This window comes from Diospyros lotus, chromosome 14 (assembly GCF_014633365.1).
Source record: "Diospyros lotus cultivar Yz01 chromosome 14, ASM1463336v1, whole genome shotgun sequence".
Lineage (NCBI taxonomy): Eukaryota > Viridiplantae > Streptophyta > Magnoliopsida > Ericales > Ebenaceae > Diospyros > Diospyros lotus.
The window spans coordinates 34696698-34711377 of record NC_068351.1 but is presented as its reverse complement, the minus strand read 5'-3'; the positions used below and the strand labels follow the sequence as shown (position 1 = coordinate 34711377).

At 38.2% G+C, this 14680-nt stretch overlaps 1 protein-coding gene across 2 annotated transcripts; it reads left to right on the top strand.

Annotated features, from left to right (window-relative positions):
* The first annotated feature begins 854 nt into the window (after positions 1 to 854).
* Positions 855 to 13254, top strand: LOC127789915 (uncharacterized). Of its 2 annotated transcripts, none has more exons than XM_052319009.1 (4): positions 855 to 1315; positions 5858 to 6229; positions 6310 to 10860; positions 12760 to 13254. In XM_052319009.1, the coding sequence occupies exons 1-3, from the start codon at positions 1196 to 1198 to the stop codon at positions 10810 to 10812; spliced, it is 4995 nt and encodes a 1664-aa protein (XP_052174969.1). In that variant the 5' UTR covers positions 855 to 1195; the 3' UTR covers positions 10813 to 10860; positions 12760 to 13254. The 2 variants fall into 2 exon arrangements, with proteins under 2 accessions (XP_052174969.1, XP_052174968.1); XM_052319008.1 differs by having other exon boundaries at positions 856 to 1315; positions 12756 to 13254.
* The last annotated feature ends 1426 nt before the right edge of the window (positions 13255 to 14680 follow it).

Here is a 14680-nt window from a genome sequence, read left to right as displayed (position 1 = left end):
GATTCCCTCCCGAAACTTCCTTATTGATTTTTTTCGAGTGAACTTTTTCTCTTGAGTAAGCATCTATTTTCTGGGAGAAAAAGCTCGATAACTTATTTATTTATTTTCTCTGAGATAACTTATTCTCTCTCAAGAGCATACATTTTCTAGAAAAACTCATTCTCTCAAAAGATTGCATCATTCTCTCTTGAGAGTAAACATTTTTTGAAAAAACTTTATCTCCCAAAAGATTGCATTATTCTCTCTCTCGAACATATATTTTTTGAAAAACTTATTCTCCCAAAAGATTGCATTCACAGGAAGAATTACCCGTAAAGAATAGACTACAACAAATCTAATATTCAATTTTGATCTCCGTAAAATATATTTATAACTAAATTTAACATTCAACTCTAACATCCATAAAAAAAAACTAACAAATTTAAAATATTTTTTAATTAAAATTTTGTACTAAGTAAAAAAATAAAAGAATATATACTCAATTTAAAATATTAGACTAAAGTCGAACCAAAATAATTATCTCTTAAATTTTGATGATTGAATCTTGAACTATTTATTTAAATTAATTTCGATCTAATTTAAATTTATAAATCGTACTGAGGGGTCCATCTTTAGCTTCTAAAATAAGGAATTGCGTCTCCATGGGCGGGACCGGTGGGTGAAGCTATCAGTCCCCGAACACAACACACGAGCGCAAAATCCAGACCCACATGACAAAAAGTCAAAACTGGCCCCCCGAACGAATCAGCAGTCAACCCACTGTTTCAATGTTAATTGCTGACAGTAGGGTGCCCCCACCGGTATTTCTATCACCCCCCTGCCCGTCTGCCCGAACCTGCCCGCACTCTTCTCTACCCAAAAAAGCAAAGCTCTCCCTCTGTCGAGCCCTCGCGACGTATCATTTCATTTCTTTCGTCTTCCGCTCTCTCTCTCTCTCTCTCTCTGTAGCTCCATTTTGTTTCATCTCTTTCTCGCACTAGATCGTGGGATTGTGTATTCGGATCTGATTCGGGGCTCGAATTGGAACGATTCGGATCGCGGAGTGGAAGCCCCAATGTTGGAGCTAGGGTTTTGGGGGGCGATCTAGGGTTAGCAGCGGCGCGAATTGACGAGTTTCGGCTGGGGAGTTCTAGGGTTGGGGATTGATGGTTCTCGCTGGGGACGGAGCTCGAATTGGGGAAGATGCAAGGCGATTATGCATGGAAGGGAAGGTGAGAATAGGAAGCGGAGTGGGCACATGTGGTCGGTCCCCACGCGTGGCACCACTGCGACGAGGACTGTAGCCGCCGATTCTGCTCTTGTTTCCTTATCCAAGGTATTGCCTTGGTGGGTCTTTCAATTGTTTGGAATTTCGCTTCTTGTTCACTCGCATTTATTTGTTGGCCGTAAGTCATTCTTGAATTTAGCTCTCTTATCTTTTTTGTCTTCAACTATCCTTTTAAAGAGAATTATGCGTAATTTCCTAAAATTGACGTGTATATGTCGGTTTACATATTCGGGTTTTGGTTTGTTTGAATGGCATGAAACAGGGAAGTAGTACTAAGTGTTTTAATCACGACCACTTTGTGGACTGAAGACTGTTAGGTTCTGTTTGACACTGGAATTGAATATATAGGTATTCATATATATGCTATAAAGCACAGACACGCCCATAGGGCTGCTGTCTTGGTGTAGCCGGCGTGTTCGAAACTCTGGTGATAAGCATTGGACATGCCCACGTGGGCTGCTGTGTTGGTGTCCGACACACCGACACGCTGACACACCGACAATACACATCAAATACGCATGCATGACATGTCTGGAATTTTTGTATATATTTTTCAATGCACACGGGAGGGGACACGAATGTCCCATCTGGGGACACAACAGACATTCTTGGCCGAATCTTATAAGAGAATCCTAACAGTCCAAGGACCTTAAAACAATAAGAAAAAGGAAGTATGGCCGTTTCAACTTTCTTGCAGAAGAGACAAGAGTTGATGTCTGTTGGTGGTGTGTGCGTCCCACTTCAAGTATGTATGTTTAAGTCAATTATGTTCTGCTAGATTGATTGATATGGTCGCCCCTATTGCCTTGGACTACCCTTCTTTCTGATAGAATTTGAGAATAAGAAGTATAAATGTCGCAACAAGGTAATGGGCCACTCTAGCTAGTGGAATGGTTTTTGGAAGGGTGAGCTGGAATCTACATAGCTATTTTATTGTTCTTTTGGTGTATTTAAGATTGTTGTTTGGTGACATGAGTTGGAGTTCCTTACATACAAGTAGTTGCATTATTTTTTGTCCCTTGTGCTTGTTAAACTTCAACCTGCCCATAAACTATAGACTCCGCCCCCCCCCCCCCCCCCTCTCTCTCTCTCTCTCGCATTATGGGATCATAAAATCCTTTAAAACTAAAGGAGAAGTTTTAACTTACGACAATAATGCCATTTTTGTTGCATGGCTAAAACATATTGGGTGATTTAAGTACCATGTACAAAATATGAGTGTGAATGAAATGGGGATGTTAAAGTAGGTTTGTAGCCATACAAGAAAAGATAGAATCAAAAGTGAAATTATATGTGTTAAGGTTGGAGTACAATGTATTGAAGATGAAATGGGGATGTTAAAGTAGGTTTGTAGCCATACAAGAAAAGATAGAATCAGAAGTGAAATTATATGTGTTAAGGTTGGAGTACAACGTATTGAAGATAAAATACACAAGACGTGATGAAAATAGTTTGGGCAGGTGGGAAGAAGATTAATAGATGCATGTGTGAGGCAAGTTAGTGGAAGAGAAGAAATTGGTATCAGAAGAGGTAGCAAATGACCAAAGAAAATTTCATGGAAAATGCTTAAATACAGCATGGAGTACAATGGCCTAAGAAAAGTTGTGGCCATGGATAGAGATGGTTGGAAAGCTAGATTTCTTGTAGCTAATCCCATCTAGTGGAAATTAAGGCTTGGGATTGTTAATTAATAATAACAATATTCATGTAGCTAATAACAATATTCTTCTCAACTTCAGTATTAATGAAACCAATTCTACCTTTCTATACCCCATGAATCTCACAACGCAGAATAAAAAAAGTTTTTACATTTAACAAGTTCTAGATCTAAATTACATGCACGCACAAATCTATAATAATATATAAATGTAATGAACAAAGTTAAGCAATCTCAGAATACAGATTAAAGGAAATTTATCTGAGAAAAGAAGATGGAAACAGTCCAAGAAAAGATGATTACAAATAGAGAGAGAGAGGAAGAAAAGAGAGTTGCTTTGAATAAGTAAAAATGTAGGAGGACAGAAATGTGAAAGTTTTATTGCAATGAAACTCAATCAAGGGACCTAAACAGGGAAAAGAAATAAAGAGGGGGGGGGGGGGAAGAGAGTCACTGCTGTTATGATTTAAATAAGGAAGAAAAATATGGTTCTAGATAGGGAAGAGAAATAAGGGGGAGAGAGAAATCTCAAGCATATAAATTCAATCAAGGGATTTCTGTAAGGAAGAGAAATAAATGGAGAGACAAAAGAAGGGAGAGAGAAAGTTAATGTATAAAAATCTGTTATTGGAATTCAACGTAGTTGTCAAATTGAGATACATATTGGGAATCACAAGGCCTATTTTCTGAATCTTGAATCACATAGGATATAATAACAATTTGATAAGTAGCTTAACAAATATAATCTAAAAGATGTTTATACCAAAACATGAAGAAAATACCCAAAATAGTAATTTAAACCCAAGTTTAACAATAGTGATATCATGTATGGCACTAAAATAAGCTACCAAGCATTCCAAACTTAACTAGAAGTCCTGCATAATTCATCAACTCATTAAATCATGAAGTCTTAAAATGATGAGAAAAGATTACTAAATTTATATCTCAGCAATAAGCTTTCTTGGAGAGAAAGCACATGGCTGGTTAGAGAGCAAAACTGTTCACATGTTGCTTATTTTTTTAATTTTTGACCCGAAAGACCCTATTTGACCTGAATTTTAATCCTAAAACCCCACTAGGATTGTTCACATCAGGTTAAGGAAAAAAATGAAGAAAACTGAGTTGCTTTGCATTTGAGTTGCGCAGATCTGACTGGGTCTTCTACAACTTGACTGCAAAACTCCACTGCCCTGTTCATTTTTTGAATTGTCTGAATCATGTGATTCACCACAGAATATCTTGTATCATACAATGCATGCAATTATGGTTGCAATTCAAAGCAAAATCCGGTCCACTCTTTCGTTTGTATTGGCATGCATGAGTATCAAGTTGCTGTGTACAATATGTATAGGATATCATGCGATACTAACAACATTGGAATTCATTAAAAGTGATCCACTTTTTTTTAGGTTTCTTAATTTGAACTCAATAAATTTATTATTCACTTATGTACCATGTTGTATAGGTTCGTTTCACAATATCAACTATGTGATGGAACATGACCATCTCAATTATCTTTATTCATCGCCATTTTTTGAAACTTTTTTATATGAAGATGGTATTGAAACTTTATCTCATCATTCCTTTGCTAGAGGGTTGTGTCAGGAAGGGCATCTAGCATACAATTTTGCCAGGTTGTTCTTTTGCATGTGTTGTTAATGTAACTTTTAAAAGTCAATTGACATTTTGAATGTTGTGGCACCAACACTAACTTGGTTATGATCAGGTGCAATTGATGATGATGAGGATGACAACTATGATCATTTAATAAGGGTATGTTGTCAACATTATCAACTGCACCTTATCCTAACCAAGTTAGGGTTGGTGGCATGACATTTATAATGTCAATTGATTTTTAAAAATCACATTGACAATATGAATCTATGCAAAGGAATAATGTGACAAAATTTTATGCTAGATGGCCTTCCAAATGCAACCCTCTAGCAAGGGATAAATTTTAGGTTTTTTATTAGAATTCAATAGATTAGTCATTTACCCATGATCCTTGTTAAATACTCAATAGTCAATTTTGTGTAAGTATATATAGATTTCCTTCTTTTTTCAGAAAATCATTGTTGGGTTCAATAGAGATGTGCCACTGTTATGGTTTATTAGTAAGATTTAGAATTTGCTTGACATTCAAGGATTTGACTTTTGAATTCATTGATTGGCCAGAATTGTGAATTTGCAATTTGGGTTTCAATTCATCGGCACACTTAACAGATTATGTTGGTTAGGTTCCAATGCCAACCCATTGTACAAAGAGGAGCCTATTTTTTATTCCCTCTCTCTCTCTCTTTGTGCTATGATTCTTTTTAGCTAAGTTGCTACAATGATCTTTTCTTCATCTGAGTTGAAAAATGATGTTAATATGGTTCTCTATCATTGTTTCTAACGTGTTCTGGTTGTCATGTGAAGGATTATCTGTATTTTGAAATATTTTCCATGGAGCAACATATTCTAAAACCTTCTGGGTCTGTAACATTTAGTAAAAAAGGCCATCTGTGCATATATAGATTCATAGAAACTCATCTATATCTTGCAGAAAGGATTTCTGGAAAGTGAAAACCTTGTGTAGAGAATGTGGATCTCCATTCTAAAGGTTGCTATCTGATGTAATGAAAGTGCTTGTAAATGTTTAATTACTGCAACCTTCCATTGCTTTATGTTTCCTGTCTGTTAGTAGCGTATGGTGAGTTTGTCAACACAGTGGGTTTGTCAAAGCATGGGTTAGTTTCAAACTTTACTGTTGTGTGACTTAGACTTTAAGGAATTACATGTAAGATTCAAAAGAAGTGGTGTTAATTTGAAGAGGAAATGTTACTTGTATTGTCTTATGTATCAAGGGTGACTGTTGTATCGATATACTTGTCACTGAATTCTATTTGTGCTGTATCCATTTCACTTATTCCATGTTTAACCTTGTTTTCTAGGACGGCCGAAATATCAGTGTTGGTGACTGTGCTCTTTTCAAACCACCACAGGATTCCCCACCTTTTGTTGGAATAATCCGTAGCTTGAAATTGAACAAAGAAAACGCTCTAGAGTTGTGTGTGAATTGGCTATACCGGCCTACAGAAGTGAAGCTTGGCAAGGGCATCCCGTTGGATGCCGCGCCAAACGAAGTCTTCTATTCCTTTCATAAGGATGAAATTCCTGCTGCTTCATTACTCCATCCGTGTAAAGTTGCATTCCTTCCTAAAGGCGTTGAACTTCCTTCAGGGATATCAGCATTTATATGCCGTCGAGTTTATGACATTGCAAATAAGTGTTTATGGTGGTTAACGGATCAAGATTATATTGATGTGAGTTTTCATTGCTTTCAAACTATAGCTCTCTCTCTCTCTCTCTCTCTCTCTCTCTCATTTTTCTCCATTTTCTTTAGGAGCGACAAGAAGAAGTAGACCAGCTGTTAAATAAAACTCGAATTCAGATGCATGCGACAGTGCAATCGGGTGGCCGTTCTCCGAAACCAATTAACGGTCCAACATCACAGTTGAAACCTGGTTCAGATAATGTACAGAGTTCCACTTTCCCTTCTCATGCTAAGGGGAAGAAAAGGGAGAGGGCTGATCATGGCTCTGAGCCTGTCAAAAAAGAACGTTCTGCTAAAATGGATGATGGTGATTCTATTCAGTTAAAATCAGAAAGCCTGAAAGCTGAGATTTCTAAGATAACAGAAAAGGGTGGTCTTGTAGATTCAGCCGGAGTTGAGAAATTGGTTCAACTTATGCAGCCAGATAGATCTGAGAGGAAGATGGAAGTGGTTAGCAGGTCAATGCTTGCAGGAGTAATAGCTACTACTGAAAATTTTGAATGCCTTAATCGGTTTGTCCATCTCAAGGGCTTACTTGTGTTAGATGAATGGCTTCAAGATGTCCATAAAGGGAAAATTGGTGATAGTAGTCCCAAGGATGGTGATAAATCTGTAGAGGATTTTCTCTTCGTTTTGCTTCGTGCTCTTGATAAGCTTCCTGTGAATCTTCAAGCCCTACAGATGTGTAACATTGGCAAATCAGTGAACCATTTACGTTCACATAAAAATTTTGAAATTCAGAAGAGGGCAAGAAGTTTAGTTGACACATGGAAGAGACGTGTTGAGGCTGAAATTGATGGTATAGACGCAAAGTCTGGTGCAACCCAAGCTGTTTCATGGCAATCCAGGCCACGCCTTCCTGAAGTTTCTCATGGTGGGAGCAGACATCCTGGTGGAGCCTCTGATATTGCCATAAAGAGCTCAGTTACACAGCTTTCTGCATCAAAAGTTGCTTTAGTTAAACCTGTTCAGGGTGAGTTAACTTCCAAATGCACTTCCTCTTCTCCAGGTTCAGTGAAATCAGTGCTTTCACCTACTTCAGGCAAAGATGGTCAACCAAGAATGGTAGTTGGTGGGACCTCAGATCTTCCTTCATCTACTGGAAGGGAGGAGAGGAGCAGCAGCTCCAGTCAGTCTCACAACAACAGTCAATCCTGTTCAAGTGATCATGCCAAGACCACTGTTTTCTCAGGAAAAGAAGATGCAAGGAGTTCTACAGCAGGGTCAATGAGTGTGAATAAGACATCTGGTAATTCTTCTCGCAATCGGAGGTCAGTCAATGGGTTTCCTGGACCTGCTGCATCTGGTGGTCAAAGGGAAACTGGGTCAAACAGAAGCTCTCCACTACACAGGAATACACCTTCAGAGAAAATTTCACAGTCTGGGCCAACCTCTGAAAAGGCTTTGGATGTACCATTTGTTGAGGGGAATAGTCATAAACTGATTGTTAAGTTACCAAACAGAGGCAGGAGTCCTGCACAAAGTGCCAGTGGAGGATCTTTTGACGACCATTCTATCAGGAACAGCAGAGGTTCTTCTCCTGTGCTTTCAGAGAAGGTTGATAAATTGGATCGTAATCCCAAGGAAAAAAGTTATGCTAATCGAGTTAATACCTCCTCTGATGTGAATACAGAGTCATGGCAAAGTAATGATTTCAAAGATGTTTTGACTGGGTCTGATGAAGGTGATGGGTCACCTGATGCTGTTCGTGAAGAAGCTCAATGTAGGACTGGCGAAGATGCTGGAAAGTTAGCTGAAGTCTCTAGAGCTGGTTCCTCATCATCAGGGAATGAATTGAAACCAGGAAAACTGCACAAGGCTTCTTTCAGCTCTATAAATGCCTTAATTGAAAGCTGCGTGAAATATGCTGATGCCAGCCCATCTCTATCAGCTGGAGATGATGTTGGAATGAATCTTCTTGCTAGTGTAGCAGCTGGAGAAATGTCCAAGTCCGACTTGATCTTGCCAACTGATTCTCCAAAGAGAAAAGCCCCTGTCGTTGAGGATATGTGTATTATTGATGATGCCAAATCAAAATCGTCACATGGGAATAACCTTGCTCAAGATCAAAGTGAGCCTACTGACACTGCTGCAGCTAATACTGAGCAGGGTGGTACCGCAGTTACACCATGGACTAGGGATGGATTAAATCATCTAGCTAAACAAGACTCTGGCGACTTAACTGGAAATGGAAAAGCAACTTCTTCAACACCTGAACTGATATCAAATGGAAGGGGTGATGAACATAACTCCTCGAATTTGGATTTGCAATCATCTAAAGAGCCATGCCTGGAGATTAATGAAATATCAGATCAACTTAAAGGTGCTGCTTATTTGGGTGTCTCGCCAGTCAGTGCAGCAGAAAAAGTATTGGATGCTGAAGAAAGCACACAACCCGATGAGAAAACTGCAATCGCCACCATTGCTAGTGTCGACAGCATACAAGACAATAAAACAAAGGGAAGCAGTTCTGTGTTAACAGGCAGTAAGGTAAATGAAGAGCTTTCAAGTGTACAAGTTGAGAAGGCAGCTGATGAAGGTTCATTGTATGACAAGGAGAACAAAGATAATTTGAATGAAGGATTTAGTGGTGGTGACCACATGGAACAGAAGCCACCACCTCTAGGGAAAGTGGAGTCCGAGCATTTGGAAAGATGCAATAATGAACAGTTACGTCACTCTTCTACGAAAGATTTGGGAAATGTTGATGAGCACAATGGTGGAAAAGATGATGTAACAGACGTCACAAACTATGGCAGGCAGTCTGGGAAACAAAAAGTAGATCAGGGTAACAATGTTGCTCTGGCTAATGAAAATCAGTTTTTAGACAATGGTGATTCAACCATTGGTGATCAGAAGAGGGAGGGTTTGGAAGTAAATGTTGAAAGGAAAGAGGTTACTGAATGCAAGTCTAGTAGTGTTGGTCCTCAATATAATTTACCTTCATCTCCTGGCCATGAAGAGGAGCAGCAAATGAGGTCAAGGGCATCCAAGGCGAGTGCTCTTGAGGCAGATGAAGCGGAGGAGAGTGCATCAATTACAGCAGATGATACTTCTTTTCCTGCTGCAGGGGTGTCAAATGTGGATGCAAAGCTTAAGTTTGATTTGAATGAAGGATTTGTTGCAGATGATGGAAAATATGGGGAGTCTATCAACTCAGGAGGCCCTGGATGCTCAGCCTCTCTTCGTGTGGTTAACCCCTTTCCTTTTCCTGTTTCTTCACTTTCCAGTGGTCTTCCTGCTTCCATTACTGTTGCTGCTGCTGCAAAAGGGCCTTTTGTTCCTCGGGAGGATCTATTGAGAAGTAAAGGAGAACTTGGTTGGAAGGGATCTGCTGCTACTAGTGCATTTCGTCCAGCTGAACCCAGGAAGCTTTTGGACATACCACCAGGTACAACTAATATCCCAAGTGCTGATGCTACTGCAGGCAAACATGGTCGCCCTCTGTTGGATTTTGACCTGAATGTACCAGATGAAAGAATTGTTGAGGACATGGCTTCTCAAAACTCTGTTCAGGACATAGTTTCTATGTCGGACCGTGTCACTAACTTGGCACAAAATAAGATTGGTTCTACACCTATTCGGAGTTCTGGATTTCTTGATCTTGATTTGAACCGAGTTGATGAAGCTAGTGATACTGGGCCATACTTAACAAGTAGCAGTGGTAGAGTGGAGGCTTCGCTTCTGCCAGTTAAGGCAACACCAACAAGTGGGTTTCCTGATCCTGAGGTAAGGAGGGATTTTGACCTGAACAATGGCCCTGTTCTTGATGAAGTAACTGCTGAACCACTGCTGTTTGGCCAGCACGTCCCCACCATCCCCACCAGCATGCTGTTCCAGCCTCCTGCTGCTGGCCATAGAATGAACAATGCAGAAATGGGGACTTTCTCATCATGGTTTACAAATCCAAATGCTTATCCAGCGGTTACGATTCCATCAATCTTGTCTGATAGAGGGGAGCAGCCTTTTGCTGTTGCTACAGCAGGTGGGCCTCCCAGGACACTGAGGCCTGCTAATGGGGGGCCACTATTTGCTTCAGATGTTTACCGTGGTTCAGTGTTGTCATCTTCTCCTGCTATATCTTTCCAATCAACTCCCTTCCAGTATCCTGTGTTTCCTTATGGGGCTACTTTGCCTGTGCCATCAGCTGCTTTCTCGGGTGGGTCTACAACCTATATGGATCCTGCATCTGGTGGGAGACTTTGCTTCCCTCCTGCCAATTCACAGCTTATAGGCCCTGCTACTATAATGTCCCCTACTCAGTACCCCAGGCCATCATATGTTGTTAGCCTTCCAGATGGTAGCAGCAGTATTAGTATCGACAACAATAGAAAATGGGGTAAGAAGGGTGGTCTTGACCTCAATGCCGGTCCTGGAAGCCTGGAAATAGAAGGCAGAGATGAAACATCACCTCTTGCGTCAAGGCAACTTCCTGTTGCTAGTTCACAGGCATTAGTGGAGGAGCAAGCAAGGATGTATCAGCAGGTTGCTGGTATTGTTCCAAAGAGGAAGGAGCCTGAGGGGGGCTGGGATACTGAGAGCTTTAGGTACAGGCAACCTTCATGGCAGTAAGGACACCTTCTGGACAGTCTGGCAACTTGTTCAAGGCTTCAAGACCTGGTGAGTTCACATGTGGATAATCTGATCATGCCAGAGGATCAAGCTGCCTTGTACTGCATTCCTTTCTTTTTTGCAGTCTTTTTCTGTGATCAGCTAGCTTGAATAATAAGCCATCTATTAATATTATTTAATATTTGCAATTATTTCGTGAGTAGATCCTGGCTTCAGTAGAAATTCAAAAGCTATTTTGATATGGTTTTCATCCCTGAACTCTTGATATGGTTTTCCTCCTAGATATTCATCTTTAATTTGCTTGGAAATAATAACATGGAGGGTAACCCTATTTTAATTTTTGAGTACAAGCTGTCCGGTACTTCTGTAAAGTTTTCCTGATTGTAATCATCAAATGCATTTTCTGCCCAGTGTTTAACTGACTAATAGCAGCATTTTCAGATGATATCTCACATCCTAAGAAGAATACCGTATTTCAGTTCCCAGTTGTCTCTGCATTTGGACTCTATTTGAATGAGAAGATTCTTTAATCCTTTTCCTAATAGGCCTTTGACCTTTCTTTCCTGTCTAGCCTAAGTTTTGGCCTTTCCATTTCATGTCAAGGGAGAAGGTCTCTTTCTTGTTGGCAGAGGGTTTTTTCTTTGGATGTGTTTTATAAGTGACCAAACATTGTTTGTTTTGCTGTTTGTTGTATGTCATGATTTGACATGTTCGTGCAAATTGAGAAACTTAAATTTCCCAACTAGTTTTCTCGTTTTATGGTACGCCACCACCATTGGCACCAAAGGCAAATATTAATCCTATTGTGTGGGGCCACCTTCATGGATTATAGTTTGTCAACCAACTCTGTTTATGATCATAATATATTCCAACTCATGCTTAAGAGATTTTTCCTAATCTTTTTGGTCTTTGCCTGTCTTTTTCTGTTACAAACTTCTTTCATTCCATTGACTTAACTAGCAGGTGCACCTACTGGATTTCAATCTTACATGTTCAAACCATGTTAAACCTATTTCGGGGATTTTACCTTTAATAGGCATCACTCTACCTTTACCGTGATTAGCCTTATTCCTACTTTGCCTTTTCTTATATAGTTGCAAACCGATCATAATATTCTCAACCCAATTTCACTTATATTTTGCACATGTTGATACTTGTCCAATTATTTCATGCCAAGCAATAGAGCTGGTATAGTCATTTGATAAAAAAATTCTTTTAGTTTTGAGGAGATTTTATGGTTGAATAAAATGTTGAATTTACTTTTTACTTTAAACATTATGTTTTGATTCTGTGGGTAACATCCGTAATAATTTTTCTTTTTAAACAATTGATTCAAGATAGTTGAACTAATATTTTCTTGGAGTATCGTGATTTTCAAGTTTCACTGTAACATTATCTATGCTTCAAGTTTACATTCCTGATATTCAGTTTTCTTTCTGCTCAACTTGAAGACTTTAGATACTTATTGATAATTTGAGTTTAGTTGTGTATGTTTTTTCATACATGCAAATAACGAACACTAAGACATCTCTTACTTAGATGTGCTAGCAAGTTCTTCCATCACAAGGGTAAAGAGGTAAGGTTTAAAGCAAGTTTTTAATGGAAAGTCGCAATATTTTGTCCACAATTCCTAACACAACGCATTTTCTTTGCTTTGTGATTTGGATCTTTGCGGTAAATATTGAGACATTCGCTGACTAGTCATTCATTTGCACTGGAGCTTTTACTGTTTGATTATAAGCTTTAGTTCTTCACCCTCATCTCTGCTCAGCCGACCTCATTTTGTTATGTACATCTCTTATTGCATTTGCATATATATATATGTGTGTGTGTGTGTTTTGGGTGCTCATATACGCTGCATTTAAATCACTCCAGTGGACAACATTTTACACCATCTCACTGTGTTCCTGACTTCCAAATTTTGACTTGTTTTTTTCATCCAGTTAGTTGGGGGCGGCCAATGGTAAATCCTGGAATTCGTGTCGTCTACCTATCGCAATCAAAGAGAGTATATTTACCATCCCGGGGGTCTGCAAGCTCTAAATTTTCGGGTCCGGGAGGCTGTAGACATTTCTCCTTTGTAGATAATGTTAACTTCTGGACAACATGCTACACCCGGCGTTTGCCCTAAACGAGTTGGAGGTACTTGAGAATGTCCCGGTGTCCTTATATGTCGGTTTCGACCCCAATTCTTCTGGCTGGGAAGATTGGGTTGGTTTTCTGAAAACTGCAAACGAAATGAACGACCGGAATGGTTGTGTAGTGCTGTAATTATCATCTTCTTTTTTTTTTAACTTCTTCTTGGCCTTTTGATCATTATCTCATCCATCATATACACCCATAAGATAAGCAGGAGGTTGGTTAGCAGCTGAATTTTGGCAACTTTGAGCTTTTTGCTTTTTCTAGATCTACCCATCATATGAATGAATTATATTAGTATCTCCTCCTCCTCCCTCTCTCTCGATTTACTGCTGTTGCTGCCCTTTGAATGTGAGTGATGTTTACTTTGTCTTTTCATAAGCTTTAGTTGTAGTGTAGTAGCTAACACCTACCTACCTACTTTGCGGTTGTTCATATTTGGGATATAAATTTGTACTTGTTTACCTATTACCCCCCATTTCGTTTGATTTTGATGTCTCTTTCTCTCCTCCCTGAATGCGAGCTAGCTTCCACTAAATAAGTATAAAGTTTTAGTTTCAAAGGAGTGGGATAAATGACACCTCCTCGGGTCATGTGCATTCACGTGTCGTTTGATGATGTTGTCACTTTCCTATTTGCCCGCCTCCTACCAACCCAACAAGTTTACGTGTCCATTATCAATTATCTCGACTTGCGTCCTGCTCTGATCATCTTTTTAAAGTCAGAAACAGAATTTTTGAGTAATGTTATTTATTTAAATTAATGGTGAATTTTAAATTTAATTGATATATTTTTATTAAAAAATAAAGAAGTATAGATGTTTTAAGTTTTTAATGAAAATGTGTTAATTAGATTGGAGAAATAAATGGCATTGCTCTATTTATAGTACACTTTTTAATTTGATTAGGTTACACCAATCATTTTATGACAGTTGTCGTAATTGTAAAATGATTAAGGAAAATTCTTCGGAGCTAGATAGGTTGATAGATGGACTTACAGAATGTGAGCTAAAAGACTAAAATGTCTATATTTGCATTTTATTGCATTTTTTTCAATGTGGGTGAGGTCATTTTAGTCCCTATTCTGTAAGCATATCTTGTAGAAAAACCCAATGATTAAAGTATTCTTATAGAGGAAATTTTTTAATAGATTGATAGATAAATTTACAGAATAGGGGTTAAAATATTAAAATATTTTTATTCAAATTTGATTGCACTTTTTTCAATGCAATGTGAGTGAGGTCATTTTAGTCTTTTAACCCCCATTCTGTAAGTTTATCTATTAATGTGGTGAGGTCATTTTAGTCTTTTTCAATGCAATGTGCATAAACGGTTATTATTTCTGGACAAGGTTTAGATAATAATAATAATAATAATAATAATAAAGAAAATTATTAAAATTTTTAATATTTTATCAGTATTTTATATTTTTAAATCAAATTTTAATAAAATTAAAACTTTATTAGGAAGGATGAATGGATTATCTAATGTGAGAAAATTTACGGATCAAGTTGCACTTGATATATTTTATTTTTTTATGGATATTATAATTTATTATTTTTTTATTATTTAAAATTAAAATTATTATTTAGACACTTAATTTTAATATTTAATAAATATATTTATATTAATTTAAAATAAAATATAAAATATTTTCCGAACTAAAAAGTATAATAAAATATTTGGTCTGGCAGCTAACTCGTTATCAAAATTAAAAAAAATTGTTTTTA